The 16,378-nt window shown below is 45.6% G+C and overlaps 1 protein-coding gene across 6 annotated transcripts in view; it reads right to left on the reverse strand.

Annotated features, from left to right (window-relative positions):
* SLC25A26 (solute carrier family 25 member 26) overlaps nt 1-16,378 on the reverse strand; it is an 88,124-nt gene that overhangs the window by 2,733 nt on the left and 69,013 nt on the right. For 4 of the 6 annotated variants that reach the window (XM_075433224.1, XM_075433220.1, XM_075433221.1 and 1 more), the window contains 2 exons: nt 11,838-11,907; nt 3,707-3,771 (listed from right to left, as the gene is read on the reverse strand). In XM_075433224.1, the coding sequence (XP_075289339.1) occupies nt 3,707-3,771; nt 11,838-11,907 (135 nt within the window). Of the gene's footprint in view, nt 1-2,189; nt 2,264-3,706; nt 3,772-11,837; nt 11,908-16,378 lie in introns of all 6 variants that reach the window. The other 2 variants (XM_075433223.1, XM_075433222.1) reach the window with 1 other exon arrangement.

The raw sequence follows: 16,378 nt of genomic DNA on the forward strand, positions 1-16,378 counted from the left end.
AGGAGCTGTGAAGCTCCATCCACGGCTTTCAAACATCACCACCTCCTCGCGTGAAACGCGGTCGGACAAGACATCAACCTGCTTTCACGTGAAAGGCTCGCCTGCCCCACTGGCAGGAGCGCAGAGGCGCACAGATCCGCTCACCCCATCCCGACCCTACCTCCCGCCGCAGGCCTGGCTCTCCCCGGGCAGAAAGGGATGCGAAATTTCTTGGCCTGAAGCCGGGGGATTTACTAGGTGCAGACCAGGAAGCTGAGCCCGGTGCTCTGGTTTTAATAAGGTGGCAATAAGCAATGCGTCTTTCTGCCCTCAGAATTCCTCCTCTTCAAGTACAAGATTTATTAGAGGAGCTATAAATCATTTCGTGTTGCAACTGGCCAAAAAAGCCCGACATTTTTATTGTTTTTGATTAATAGATTTATAATTGGCAGCAGGCATGGCAACCTCTGCGTTTATTTTTCCCAAGACTTTCTTCCTTCTCCTTGCAGCTGACGCAGCTTGGGCTCCTTTACACGTTACTTTTTCTCCAGATCACTTATTGTTTGGATTTCAATCGAATTGTGTTCTCTGTGGTCCTAGTCCACAGGTACTATCTTTAGGCAAGGGTTTAATTTTGGGTTCTTTAGAAAAGGGCACTGCTGAAACACCCTGAAAAGAACACAAACATACATTTTTACTTTCTGCTGTTGGCTGGGGAAACCTCCCCCTTTCCCCAGCCAACAGCAGAAAGTAAAAATGTCCATTCCTCTTCACACCCTTCCAAGCTCAACTGCCACCAGCAGCAGACGTGGCCTCACTTCTCCCAGTCCCTCTCAAAACATGCCCTGGAGTCCACCAAGCCACACAGGACCCCAACCTCATCCACGGGCAGGTCACCTCATAGAGCGAACCTGAGACAACCCATCTCTGCGCGCTGCCGGGGGGCACAGCTGGACGTCTTCCTGGAATCGGTGTTCAGGAACTTCCTGCAATTTGTTTTGAATTATTTCCCACATGTGCAGAAAGAGGATTGAACTTTTATTAGTTGGGCGAGCAGAGATCAAATGTTAAGAGAAAACTATCTCCCGCAAAGCTGCGATGTGCATGCTGCTTCCAGCAGCAGTTTACAAATGTTCAAACAGCACCCTGAAAGCATCGGCCAAGTCAAGCGGATTAAAAACCGATGAGAAATGCCAGTGACAAGCCCCAGGTAAAGCTTCCAGAAACCCTCCGTTCCTCTTCCAGGCCGAGGGCAGGTGGGACACAAGCCCTAGGTCAGAAGCGCAATTCTCCATCTCGGGACTGGGTAAAGCAAGGCAGTTCAGAGACTGGATCGACATCACCCCAGACTTCCACAGCTGGTCAGAAGAAAGCCCAGAACATTTCTACATTCCAGCCACAGCACAAAAGCTGCCGGAGAGCTGCTCTGCGGCGGCTCAGACTTACCCTTTGCACTCAAGCCTGTTTCAGAAAACTTGCATTTTCCAAATGACTGCCTCATCAGAGAAACCCAAGCTCAGGCATGTGCTTGAGCCCAGACCTGACAGGAGGCTTGAAGGCCAAGTCAGGAAGCACACAGCTCCCTCCCTTCTGCTTCAGCTTGTCCCCGCTGCCGGCACCATGCTGGCATCGACAGTAAGCACAGCGAATACAAAGGAGCAGAGGAGACACGGCTGGGGTTTTCAAACCAGCAGGAAACTGCCAGGAGGAGGAAAAGACTGTCCATGAGGGACACGTGGCTCCTACGCCAGCCCTCGCTGACACCTCAGGAGGGGCAGTTCACACACCTCCAGACCAGTCTGGGGTACTCACCGCCACAAGATGTGCACGCCTGAAGTTTAAATGGATGCAAAACACAAATGCACAGGTTCATGGAGAGGAGTCCATCAAACACAAAGCCATCCTCAGCTCCGAAGCCTGGAGCTCCTCTTAGAGATAGGATCACGGATAAATCCCCAGTAATGCCCCGTTTCTGTGCTCTTCCCTGGACATTGTTCCCAGCCAGTGCTAAGGTGAGGACACTAGTCCTCCCTGGAGGGACCTTCTTGTTCTTAGCTACGTGAGAGCTGCTCCCTAGCCACATGTACAGCAATTAAAAGTCTCTTCTGTATGACGGCATTTAAACACCAGCAGACCGTCCTGCCCTCTCCCAACCCCCGACAGACACAGAGACACAACCCCTGAGATGTGCTTCTGCAGCATGTCCTTACCCTGACAGGCCTTGTGTCCTCCAGATGCCACCAAGGGCAGCCAGAACGTTCCCGCTAGCGTTGCTGGATCCAGCCTGCCACATAGAAAGAGAGAGACTGGAAGCTGTTGGCAGAGGTTTGGCTCCTTACCGAGCTCCTTGTCCCCGGTTAGTGCTACATTACAGCCATTACCGACATCCTAACGACCTCCTTACCCCAGGCACAGGCAAAAGCTCCTCGTCTCCAGGCATAAGGCAAAGGGCAGAAAGGGAAACCGAGGCACAAAAGAACAAAACAATCACTCCAAGGTCACAGAGCTGCTTAGTTCAGAACTGAGTATCCCGTCCTTTCTGCGCTACACTCAGCTCTACGTCCAGCAGCTGACACTGGAGTGAGATGTTAATAAAAACACGCTCTCAAAGCACCAACAAGCGACTCTGCTGCTCACTGCACGCGGACAGCAGCTTTGCAATTTACTTAAAAAAAAAACCCACGAGTAGTCTATTACATGTGAAAATTGGCCTTGACTGTAAAACAGAGGACAAACAGCAGGACTACAGACAATTAAATTACATGTGTGATCTAGTTAGTGTGAGATGACTAATATAAAGATGCTGTCTGAACGGTCTCGGAACATCCCAAAGCACAGCCATTCCCTTACCAGCGCTGCTGAGCGCAGCGGCAGGCAGAACTGAAACGCACTTCTTGCAGCTCTGTCACCCACACTCTCCGCAGGCAAAGCAGCTGCAGCACCCGGCAGTGAGACACACAACGCCACGGCACGGTGAGCGCAGGTGTGCGTGACTCGGCTGCGGAGGTGCATGTCATCAACAAGAAACATCCTCGTACTGAGGGACATGAGCAATGGGGTGAAAACCATCCACAGAAACTCCAGGACGCCTGACCTTTGCCAACACAACAGCTCTTTTCAGGGCAGGGAAAGGCCAAGGGCCGTTAGCTATGTGGCTGCTTAGCTCTCCTCGGGGGTCAGCGAGATGGTGACAGGAACACTGGACTTACTAGCTATTTAACTACTTACTAAACTTACCAATCTTATCAGCAATCTTCCTTCTGCCCTGGTTGGCAGCTGTAAGCCATCATGATCTCTGTGCCTTAAAATTTTAGGACAGAAAATCCAGTGCCAAGTCCTCCTCAGAAAAGACACACACACATGCTCAAGCCCAATCATTATCAAAAAAACCAGAGGAATAAATCCCTAACAGGAAGTTTAACTTTGGGCATCTGACTCTGCGAGGATTTTCTCCTAAAGAGACTGCGTGAGCCTCTGGAATTTTAGCACAAGCACAGGCCCTTCTCAGCTCCTTTGGGAAAGGACCAGAAGAGCAATACAAGGCAAGGAACACAACAATTTCATTAGTTCTGCATGCGGTACTTGTTCACATCTAATCCTGCCTTTGAGGACAAGAGCAGAAATCATTATTAATAGGTGCTGGATTTCATTCTGTAATGGTCATACAGAAACTTAGCAACTACCCAAGACATTCACCTGCGTGTCTGCCGGCCTCCTTCGCTCTTACCTTTGCCAGCATAATTCTGGTCTTCGCTACATCGAGAGGTGTGGTGACTGCAGCTGCAAATCCACCTGAGCAAATTAAAATACCAAACACAAGTGAGACATTGTTGGTTGAATATGAATGCCACACTGCCTATAATTCCCATGGCTGTGGTCAACACTGCTCCATTATTAATGCCTACAGCATGTTTCCTCCCGTCAGAGTCCAGGTACGTTTGTTGAAGGTCTGTACACAGAGTGTTTTATTCCTGTGTGTTGACTCAAGGAAAACAGCTCTACACTAGTTAACTATAAATCCAAACATTCCCGTTGAGATTACTGTCCTTTTGTTTTGGACTCTGTACATATATGAACATATGAAGGTCGTAAGGGTAACGGATTCCACTTCCAACACCTACAGACAAGTCTGAAAGAAGAACCTGCTTACTCACTTGCGGAGATCAGAAAATAAGCTCATCACGCTGTGCTCTGCCTTAAGAATGAAAGCCTGACCATTCAAATGCTAGAAAGATACAAAGCGAGGAAAGCTGGAGCACCCTTGCTTCAGGGGCAAAGCTATCCACATGATACAGACAGACTGGATCTGGACTCAACTGTTAGACCTGGGACTCCCTTCCAAAGAGAAAAAAGACAAGCCAGTGTTCGGGATGGAGCTCATCTCTGACAAATGGAATCAGCTCCTTTTTGGACAACAATTACGTGAAGCTGCCCAAGGGTCCTTGGAAATTGTCAGAAGTCTGCTGTCTGTCACAAGTGCCAGCTTCCCCCCACGGGCATTTTTATTCTTTCTAATCACTCCCAAGCGTCACCCTTGGAGCTCATTACTTTCACTTGGAGCAGCCAGCTCAGCTGTGGCTTTCCTCCTGAAAGCCAGAAATCTTCAGCTTATCCATCTGCATGTCTCACCCCCAAACGTGTGTGTGTGTCTGCCTCCATATTTAACCCTGTGGCTACAGCCTGGCCTCCTGTGCTATCTAGGGACCAGCTTAGCTGCTTTTCCTCACAGGATCTTATTCCCTTTGCCTTAATTTCCCCATCCTAAAATTAATTCTAATCTCGCCCTGCTCTGTTCACACTATTTCAGGCAGTGATTCATGCTGAGAAAGCGCCAAAGTGAAGGAAACTTTTAAACTGCAGGAGCAGCCCAGCAGTAAGTGAAGAAAGAAAGGGAAAGAAACCGGGGAAGAAAAGAGAGAGAGACTTGTTCTGAAATCCCTTTCTTCTTCCTCCTGTTTTTTTCTCTGGAGCTTGTATAAATCCTGTATCTGCTACAGCAGGGAACAAAATGACTCCAAAGACTGAAGCCTACACAGTACCCAGGGAATAAGCTAAAAATAATCTATTTTGCGTTCCAAGTTTTAGGGAATGTAGAAAAATCGATCTCTCTTTTCTTGGGATGGGAGAGGGGAAAAACATTTCTCCTAAAATCTGTAAAGTAATGAAAAAATCCATCTTCCCTGCTGGCTCTTGTTTTGACCTGCATCTCTCTCTCTCAGCCACCTTAGCTTTAACATACTAAAACCCTGCTTTACATCAGAAGGAGGTCAGGCCAGCTGGCACCCTATGCTGACTTCTTACACTCAATTAAGGAATGTCCCCTGGCAGCTCAGGAGAGGCAGTGCGGCACACGCGCAGTCCCCTGCATCTCCAACAAGCACAGCAGGCGAGCAGAGCCAGCCAACAGCCCAGAACGCCTGGCTTCGGAGCCGCTCCGGCTCACCTAAGGTCGGCCCATCCGGCTCACTCTGCCGGAAGCTTTCTAGCAGTGACACCTCACTAAACAGCAGAAAAAATGGGTTGTATTCAAAAAGCCAAAGCAGAAACTATGAGCAAGTTAAACTAAATTCCAGTCCATTCTTGGACCTTCCTTAAGGTCAAAAATCTTTTTATTGTGAGCCAGTTTTTGAGTAAGTGACCCAAAGGCTTTGAGAGAATGGTCTAGATAGAAACTTTGCTACTCAGCGATGTATTTTTAGAACAGTAAAAATAATTTCCATGGAAAATAGCGGCTTTACAAGTCTGGATGTAGAAGCCCTTCCTTTGCCCACAGACCAAGATAAAATTAAACAGTGAACCACATGGGTGTCAGGCTTCTATCAAGCAAAAAATCTCAGTGCCTCACTCAGCTACAGAGCTGACGGTAACACTTTAGTCAGACGAACTTATTTCCCTCATCAGATCCCGGTAATTTTTTTAAGTGTTTGTTACTAACAGTTTCTTATTGGCAGAAGCTTCAATCTTGGCTGACAGAGTGCTTAGAACACACAACATTTATCCTGATCCAATGGCCCCAAATTCTTACCTGAAAAGTTTAACCAAGGTATTTTTTCCCCAGCTAATTTGACATCTCAATGATTCTTCTTATGTCACTGGGAAGTATTTGGTACAAATTTACCAATCAATTTAGAATTACAACAGCAACAATAAAATGCTTCATAAGCATAACAAGCATCAGGAAAGTGGCTAAATTAAATGCAAGTTTGTATATGCTTGACAAAAGCACAAGATTAAAGCTAGCATTTGTTGGCAACTGCATTTTACTGAAGGCAGCAAGTCTGACAAAATCAATCTGCTCCACCCTTAACCCTAAACTTCCAAGGTAATTTTAGAGTGACCTCTTCAACATTAGTACACAGGTATCCAAGAACAGGTTACAAAGCTAGTGAGGTACCGCTCACTCCCACCTACTCTAGCTGGGTAAAGGAACTTAAAACGCTACCGTTTCCAATCATCAGATTAATCCAACAAACTAGCACAGCCAGAGTCTACTCATTCAACTAGTAGGGCTGTGTACTGCACTGTCTAATACACAGGAAGGCCTAACAGATCTTTAAATCACTCCTTTAGGCTATTCCTGCTGTCACTGAATTCTCCAAGAGCTGCCATATAAGGCTGGAGTCTGCTCAACGGGCCAGCAACCAGGAAAAGCAGGTATCGAAGTATCAGGTGGGCAAGAACGGCCCAGCCACATCCAGCCTTGCACTCCTGATCATTCTGGCTTCTCTGCAGAGCTGACAGAGAAAAAGGCACCTTTGCAGGCAGTCTGCACCCAGACTCACCAGCTCACTCCTGGAGAAGGCTCCTTTCTCCCTTGCCCTAGAAGGATCTGGTGATGGCTTGCGTTCAGCAAGTCAGCATAAAGATGGATTTTCACACAGGAGAAGGTTCTTCGCTTGTTAATACTTCTAGCAGAGTGACAAGCTCCTCTACTGGGAAAATAAAACTTCACGCAGTAGTGGAAAATTCATCACCTGTCTCCCAAGCAGTTACAATGGACACTGTATATTCACACGTCAGCTGAGCAGCTTTAAGTTTACCAAACTCAGGGTGTTAAACAGAAAATCCCTCTGCTACTCACACTTTCCTAGTGACCAGTTCTTGATGGAAGCGCTAGTGACAGACATCTGCAGAGAATGATTTACCTTTATTTGGCAGTAAGAATAAAAAGTCTTGAAGACCTAAGACATTTCCCTAGGTTCCTGCTGGCATTTCCTACATCTTTTAGCTGTCACATGCAAATAAAAATTGAGAAGAATCAGAACAGAGAACAGTACATAACCCTAGGTCCTCACAGTAAGGCAGCTGCCTGCAGAATTTGCTGCTGCTATAGAAAAATGCTTCACAGGTTCTTTGACACACTCCTCAAATAAGCTCCTATGAAGGGAGGAAGACAAGTTCTTCTTCAGTCCCCATATCTTTTTCTTCTGTACCATTGTAACTTCTCAACCCTGTCTACAGGGTCCAGGGAACCCTTCTGGCCATCAAAGGGGCTCCTCCTCATGCTGTATTTCTGTCACCTGGCCAGACCTCGGGCATTCTCTTCTGCAACACCTGCCCGGTGTGGTAGGTCAAACTCGTTTCAAGAGACAGGAACTTGTGCTTGACTAATGTCCCTGTTCAAATCAGCCCACCTTAGCAAAAGAAAAAAATCCAGGTTGAGTTGTACTATTGCCTGTCTTCATTGCTATTTTCTCTACTGACACCTGAAGGTCACCCAGGACTGATTCAGGATTGAATCCCGAATCTGGTTTGAAAAACTGAGTTGCACAGGTCCAACACTAAACCTCACAGCACCCTCTTACACTGACTGACGTCCAAGTTCACAAAGACTCTTCTTCAGAACTCTTCAATCAATCAGTTCTTATTTGAACTTCTATTTTATTGATATTATGTTAAATTTTTTTGAGACAAAATTTATTCTGGTCCTTTATGATTGTGGCACAAACACCTGCCAATGGTAGAGCAAAGTGACCCAAAACCTCTTTGGATTTCAGCAGAAATACCAAGAGGCAAAGCACTGCTCCTCCAGTGATTTAACCAATTCAGGGTTAGAAGCACAGTCCAAGCAGTCACTGCAGGGAAATCTTCAGAACCACTCAAAAATTTATTCAGAGCTATAAAGAGGCTTTTAGACACAGTGTGTAATCTTGTCAGAGCCGATTAGATCAAAACAAAAGTGATGGGAATTCTTCCCTGTTCATGTGCAAAAAGCTCTTGTTAGTGCTGTATTATTCACCAGACTTGCACCTCCATTCTTGGTGACTTTGTCACCACAGAACATTAATTATTAATGTTAAGCCACACAATTTTTACGGTGGGGAGAAAGAAGGCATCTTCAACAGAGGCAATTTTCAATTGCATTAAATGGACACCCAGGTTTTTTGACAAGCTGGAGATCGCCTCGCTGCTCCAGGGCAGTACTCTGCGTTCCCAACAGCTAATACCCCATGGCAGGGTTTCCTTGCACACTGGCCCACTTCCACGGAGGACACAGCAGACCCACCCAGCAGCTCTTCGGGGCCAGCCTGTCCTGGTACAGTGCAGGGCTGGGGTGCAGTGGTCCAGCCAGGCAGCCTAAGCCCAGAGAAGACTCGAGCAAGGAATACAACCACAACCACGCCTGGCTTGCCCGCAGCATGGGGACATGCTTCCCTCCTCTGCCTCCAGCCTGTCAAAGCCTGTGCCCAGATCTGGGCTAGTGTTCGAACAGCTCAGACAAGAGGCAAAGTTTGGTTCAAACGCAACCTCAGGCTTAAAACAGGTAGATCTACCATTGGGTTCCTCCTCACCGGCTGCTCAGATAGCACTTTCTTTCACTCTCTGACTGCTCCAAACACCTCCTCTGGTTAAGACACCAGAGATGATGATAAAGGTGGACAAGGCCTCCAGGGATTAAATCATTAACAGATGAGACAGAGAGGATTCCAAATCTCTGATATTTATGCTCATGCCTATTACATTTCTATAAAAAGCCCATGGATCTCATACATACATCTTACACATCTGCGCTCAACAAGCAAGAGTCAGGCCTCTCACAGCACTTTGGCCAAGATCACTGCCATTTCACAGGCACTGGGGATGGAATTCAATATATTGTTAATCTTTGTTCTGTCTTCGCCAAATGATCAATTATGATTTCGCTCGGAACTAACCAGCGCACACAGACACACACACATGTGCGTGTGTGTGCCATAAAGGGAAGCCAAACAGGACTTTTCTTTCAGTTTGTTTCAGCTTATTACCCTGCCCCTCAGGACCTCTAACGTATTTTTAGAAAGTATTGAATTCAAGCAAAGAACACAGGAGAAAAGCACGTCTGTGTGATTTTACCACCCCACTGCTACCATGGTGGCATTTGACAGCATCTCTCTGTTTAAAGGTTGCTTTTTGGATAATTGTCTCCTTTTAAGGTTTATAACATGATGATTTTAAAACACTCAGATGCACACATCTATCTTATTTTACTCACCGGGTACTGGTGAGGGTTTGATTGTTTTGGGGTGGAAAGAAAGGGATAAAGAGTTTGGTCTGGCTTTTCTTCCCTCATTTGAAGCTATATGTATGTAGTTAATAATTTTTAACCATAGAATCCATTCTTCAGAAAGCAGGAAATTATTTTTCCACTGACTCCATTCAGCACAAAAGGCTAAATATTTTCACTGAAACAGAATGGCTGCAGTACCGACCTAGATCAATACAGGGCCTGCCTGTTACGGGTCTGCAGAGGGAGGCAATGGAGACGGAAGGGGAAGGTTCTGATCCAAAAAGAGTTGAACCTCATGAGTTTTGAAGCAGGTCCTCACAGGAGAGATGAGAGAAGGTGGTTAAAATACTGCTGGTGAAAGGAAAGAATGGGGAAGGTAAGAATGAAGACGAACCAACAGGCTGGAGGAAGCGAAGCTGGAAGCGTAACCCAGAGAATAGATATCATCACCAGTTACAACACGATCTACAAAATAGCACTCCAGCTCCACAAAGACGTGTGCTTGGGGAACAGCGCCTACGAAGACAGCTGGGCTGCACCATCTCATCCACCACCACCACAGACCTGGCAGTCCCTGTGCTGCTCCAGAGGGCATGGTGTCTCCTTCAGCAACCAAGGGTTGGGTCTCCCCAGCCCCTGCCAAAGTGCAACGAAGCGCTCATGCATGACTGTGCCTCTGGAAGCTTCTTCTGGGCTGTTTCTGCTGGGAAGCCAGCAGACACTACTGAACATCCATCAAATAGCAGCAAGTCCAAGCACAACTGGTCAGAATCAAGACATAGAGAGAAAGAAACAGAGGCAGTGGGCTAAATTTCCAATTAAGGCACCAAATTGGACTTCAGGAAATTACTCCATAAAGCCTTGGGTAAATCAGATAACCCTTCCAGCTCTCTGAACATGCCTGAACTCAGTTTTTGTATCAATCTGACTGTAAAGAAATCACCAGAGCTAAATTAATGATCCCCTATCACACCTGCAGACACGCTGATTGCATTTTAAAGCACTTTTAGTCTGATAGCTAGTTTTGTTTCAAAACAAAAACGAATGATCTGCTTCAATCGCTCTGATTTTGTTTGCGCTGATTCGATGAAGTCACCGTAAAATCCAGCAGTGGACTGAATTTCAAGCAGAGTAAAACTCCCTTCCCATCACATAGACATAGAAAATACAGTTGGACAAGACCACAAGAGATCATCTAAAATATCCCCTCTGCCCCCAAAATAGAATCAGTTCTACCTAACCCATTCCCTCACAGCTCACATGCCCTGTCTACTAAACCGCGCAGTTACAGCCACGCACCCTTTCCCAGTCGTGCAGTTACAGAGCCCATCAAAACGAAGCCTCAGTCTCTGCTGGAATTCTGCTGCTATTAATACTTCATTTCCCCTAAAAGAGCTTATTTGAAGAAAAAAAATTACATACAGTGTAACAGCTCTGATTCTGTAAGTCATCAAAGAACAAGCTTTGCTTTTCATAATCTCTATTTCAAGAAATGCTGTAATTTCTCTTTAACAGGATTAATTTTTTCCACATATTCTATTACTGGTTTGGAATCTCAAAATGTATTTTAGCTCCTTGGGGAAAAGCTCTAGCTATCCATCTCAACTACTAATCTGTTTCTTCTATTAAGACAGTTGGGTCTCTCCTCCTTCAAACTTGTCAGCTATACTGATGAGTCACTAATTGATTTTTTTCTCTTTTTTTGAAACAACTACAGTAGGCTAAAATCAAGCAAGAAGCCTACTGAAGAATTCAATTAACTTCTGGCTTGTTTGGTAATAAATAGTGCAGTATTGTATTCTGCCACTCTTTATTCTTGTTCTGGTGTCTGGAGATTGCCCAGATGTTTTGTCCTCTGGTTTTTTTTCTTTTTGCTGGGGAAGGCTTTTGCCTCCGGGCTGCGCAGTGCTAGCCTCGGCTCTCCTGACTCTAGTTAATCTACATGGCTGTCAGAGCTGTCACATGAATGGTGAATCATGGCCTCTCGCTGCAATCACTTCAGCCCCTGGGGAAGTGCTCCGAGCAGACAGCTGCGCAAACCCCCACCCAAGCAAAGTTTCTCCTGGATGAGGATTTTACAAATCAACTTTGAAATAATCGCAAAGCCTGACTGACAGGCCCCTGGTTTTTAAATAACAGAAATTTGTCAAAAACAAATTGGTTGTCTTTCAAACAGACACCCTGTTTCAGTCTTTTTTTTTCTCCTTCTCTGTCCTTTGCTGACTTTCCTATTTCCAAACAACAACTGGATCCATTTTCTTCTAAACAAACTTGAATTACAAAGGAATGTTGTTCTGCTATACTTAATAGATTTGCACATTTTTCCCTTTCTTCTTTAGTCTTTCCCAGTATAACATATAATCCTTTGCACCTGCAAAAGCTCCACAGACTGCTGACTGCCAAGAATCCACCACGTGACCCTGCTTCCATGACCAGAGATCCTGTGTTTAAAGAGAAAGGAAAATAAAAAGTTATTAAATGTTTGAATCTATCTGATCCCCATGTGAGTTAACTCCGAGGATGGGAACTTAAGTGAAAAGCTATTTTTGTGGCATTTTTCAGTGATGTAATAAGTGATTTTTCCCAAGGAACTTGTGTACTTGAACGAGCAGATGGAGTGAGAAAGATGTCTGGAACTGAGAGGGCTTGAAGCAAATTGCTTTCAGGGATTTCATATGTATGTATTTAAGCCTGCGGCCATGCAACTTTGCAAATATTTTCTGAATTTATTTTCTTTCTGGCAGATAAAACAGTGCAAAGCAAAACACTGAGCAGGGGGGCGGCATGCAAGAACCAGTACCAGCTCAGCCCAGATGTACCAAACACTCCCATTTTAAACGAACAGTCCCCAGCACAGCGAGACAGAAGTCCTGTTTGCCCCCTCACATTTCTTAAACCAACCCTTGCCCTCTCACTCTCAAAAAACACATCGTTAAGAAATTACTCTTATCACTCCCATTATATCCCACAGCAGGTGTGTCTCTTCCTCAGTTGGCATCGTTAGGGACCACACACCCTTCTCCTCTCCACTGCTCCCACCCACCATGCTCCAATCCATTAACTCCCAGCATCATTTCAACATGCACATTTAAAATCACCAACAAGAACGGTGCCTGCTAAAAAACACCTATCAAGAATCACATCAAACAGTTTAATGAGTCAGATGGGTATTAGCAACAAAGGCTAATGCATGCTGGGACAGTTTTTATTATGCCAGCCACGGTCACCTTGTTCTCTCCTCCTCCACCCCACTCTATCACCCCTTTCCCATCTCCCAAAATGCTTAACACTGGAAGTTCTCTGGAGGAGAGGTTTCTGGTTTACGATGTGAGTATCAGTGCTGAGCAAAAAGGGATGGGATCCATGGCTCTTCCGAGGCCTACCGCAGAGAAATCAGTAATTTTATTTTATAGCTGTGGCACTATCTCATTCTTTTTAAAGTCGTATTACTTCCATACTATAAAAGTTTCTTAAAAGCAACCTGGCAGCTGTTGAGATATTGCTCTCGGGCTCCCGCTCTGCAATACAGCCACATTCTACTGGGGCACAAGAACACATTTCCCTTATTTACTGACTCTTCATTTAACACACTGTCCTTGTGACTTGCTTCTTCCAACTTGGCTGGTGGTTATATTTCAGTTGAATGTTTTAAAAATCAAACTGTTCAAGCAACAATGGCCAGCCACAATGTTGTTTGGTATCCTGCCATAGCTAAGCAGCTGCAGCTCTGCTGTACGAAAGCACTAAAGGGATTTTAGTCTCTCTAATGCTAGCCATTCTTCTCCTGGTGTTTTCAGTATGGGCTTCTATTCTGCTGTCACCCACAGCAGAAAATGATTTTCATCTTATAAATAAATAAATAGGGATTCATAATTCTTCAAACCCTTAAGACGCTTTTTTGGAATAACTTACACTCTTTGGACACACAGTTCTCCCGCGAGTTGGTCCTGCTGGATGAAGGACACATGCTCCCTAAGACAAAGGGTGCTACCACCAAAGCATCTAGGTATTGCCAAAGCATAAATCTCACTTTCAAAACCCATTTTCAAAACACTTCAGGTGCTTAAGAAATATCAAATTCAAAGTCAGGGTTTAGAAATTTAACTGCTGGAGCGACTTAATAAAACCAGAATTACTGTATTTTTTTAATTAAATGCTCTCCAAATGTGTATACATCTACAACTAAACCCCAGAACTCATAACAGTAGCTTCTGCCATGCATAAAGCACTATGGAAGAACCTCTGGAGGACTATGAGGAAAACCAGCACACTAAAACAGACATTCATGGCTTTGCCAGAAGCCCAGCCAATTCTCAGTCTTGCTGGGGTTTTATGATAATGGTATTGTCCAAAGAAGTTGGAAAAGGTCATTCTTATTTGTTGGCATGTAGCTCTGAAATCTAGTTTCTGATAAAGCCTGGCTTCCCAGCACAGCTCTGCACAAAGAGCCTTTGCCAAGCAAGGCAAACGGTGATGAATTCCCATCCATTACGCCTGCAAATTGACAACAGGTATTTGCAACAGTCATGCAATTCAGAAAATTGTTTTGAGGGGTGGAGCCAGGAACAGTTCAATTAAATTAAAGAAGAATTGAGGCTGGAGAACAGGAAGAAAATTCCCCAACAGTGAGGTCTACCGAACAGCAGAGCCAGCCTCCCCAGGGAGGAGAGGAAAGCCCTCTCTTTTGAGTCATTTAAAAATAGACTGGAGAAGGCACTCAAGACTGTACTGTGGGGAATAATCCTGCGCTGGCAAGGGCAGGATGAGATGACTTCATGCATTTCTTTCCATCTCTGATTTCGGTGATTCACCCAGAGCTCCAAACCTGAACATGCAGAAGAGAGAAACGGGGCGTGAGGACATCCTCCCGGAGCAAGCCGAGAGGAACAAGCGTCACAGGGCCAAGAGAACCAGCAGGACTCTGGTCCAAATTCTTTCCAACCACAATCGTGCTGCGGGCCAAGCTGACGTGCTGAAGGTCACACATGTTTTCTCTCATAGCCCACAGACCCACTAATTGACAGGGCTTTGTGGTAAGCTGGGCTTTTAAGCTCTTCAAAAACACTTGCCTTTGTGCTGTACCAAGCATGATTTTAATACTACTAACACAGGGCAAAGCACAGAAGCTCTTAGAGGCTTGTAGATCACTGTAAAACCGGGGTCTTGTCCCTGGAAAGAAATAGAGGGTTTGTATGCGTATCTCCCCAAAAGACTGACTGTGATACAGATCACGCTCCACCATCCCAGAAACTGTACAAATTCAGAAGAGCCTTTCACTCAGGAGGAGAACGGCGAGAGCTCAGGTCACAGAATCACAGAACGTTTGGGGCTGGAAGGGACCTCTGTGGGTCACCTAGTCCAATGCCCCTGCCGAAGCAGGGTCACCTGGAGCAGGTCACGCTGAAGACGGGTAGCAGAGGCGGGCTCAGAGCCCACGGGTCATGGCTCCCTGCTCAGGGCCTCCAAACAGGGCAGAAGCGCCTGCGTAACGCTTGCGAAAGCCCTGCGACTACACTGCTTTTTCTACACTTGCTCTTGCAATACGAAACATAAACCGGGAATTAGGAGCGACACAACTGCAACAGCCGGATCAGCCTGGTTTCCCCACCACCAAATGGCTCCGACCTGCTTACACTGTGCTCCTCCTACAGCGGGCAGCAGGAGATAACGAGAGTTTTCCAGGGCAATACCCATTCCCACTAGTATTCACAGCCTAGGAAAGCAAAATGACAAGGAGCACATTACATGAAAGAGGGCCGCCATGCCAAGCCTGTGTCATGTGTATTCTATTAAGCCGAAGCCTGAATAGAAGACTTTGTTTTCCACTTCAAAGGACCCCATCCCAATCTCTCGCTCTTCCCTTATGAATAACAAATTGGAAATAAATCTTCTGGCTGAAGCGCATGGAAACTCGTACAGTTGGGGCCCTCTGCAGCTTCCCAGCTCAATCACATGCTATTTTTTTTGGTAAACACTTTTATGTGATATATATGTAAATCTCGTTGTGCATTGCTACACCATGTAAAGCAATACAGCGGGTGTATCCTCAAGGGATGGGACACAGTGGGAAGCCTGAATGCAGGTTTCCAATTATTCACAGGGATAATGTTCACAGAGCAGGGTCAAGTTTTATCTGCGGGCAGGACCTTACTTTTCATCCTAACAATCTCATTTCATACTGTCCCATAGGCCAGTGTCCCCTGCTTCTCACTCACAAACATTATTTAGCTATTTGGATACCGAGAATACAAGGACACACTATTTTGCTGGGCAGAAGGTACATTGGAAAGCCACTCTTCAGATACACCAAAGGCCTTTCAAGCTAACAAAAAAAAAAAAAAAAAAAAAGAAAGAAAAAAAAAGAAAGAAAAAAGAAAAAAAAAGAAAAAAAAAAAGAAAAGATTACCACCACCTTTAAATATAGGGAGAAGCATATGGTGCCCACAAACGTGAGGACACCTTGTCTCCACTTGGCCAACAACCTTTGATTAGTTCACACAACTCCTTACCTGTGCGTGCCTGTCACCTCTGCCTTACGTTTGTGGCAGAAGTTTGTGGTAGAGATCATCTGTCATCTCAGTGCTCCCAACACAGTTGGGTCTTGGTTTATATTCAGGACACCTAAGCTATGGTGATCCTGGGAGAGTGCAACACTCTCATCGCTCTCAAACCTGATGACCAGACCAACACCCCAAATGCTGCAGGAAGCATTGCAGAGAGTAAGGCATCTCTGCCTCGGCCTTGCTATTCTTCAGGCACTAACAGCTAAGCAGACCACATGGCATACACTAAACTTGAGGCCTGCAGCTGAGTAAATATTACAATTCACTCCAGTGATAAGCATCTGCAGTATTTCTATGTCCCCCTCTTTTCAAGGCAGTGTTCAACTTCATGATTACAGAGGGGAGAAAA

The sequence above is a fragment of the Opisthocomus hoazin genome, chromosome 11 (assembly GCF_030867145.1).
Source record: "Opisthocomus hoazin isolate bOpiHoa1 chromosome 11, bOpiHoa1.hap1, whole genome shotgun sequence".
Lineage (NCBI taxonomy): Eukaryota > Metazoa > Chordata > Aves > Opisthocomiformes > Opisthocomidae > Opisthocomus > Opisthocomus hoazin.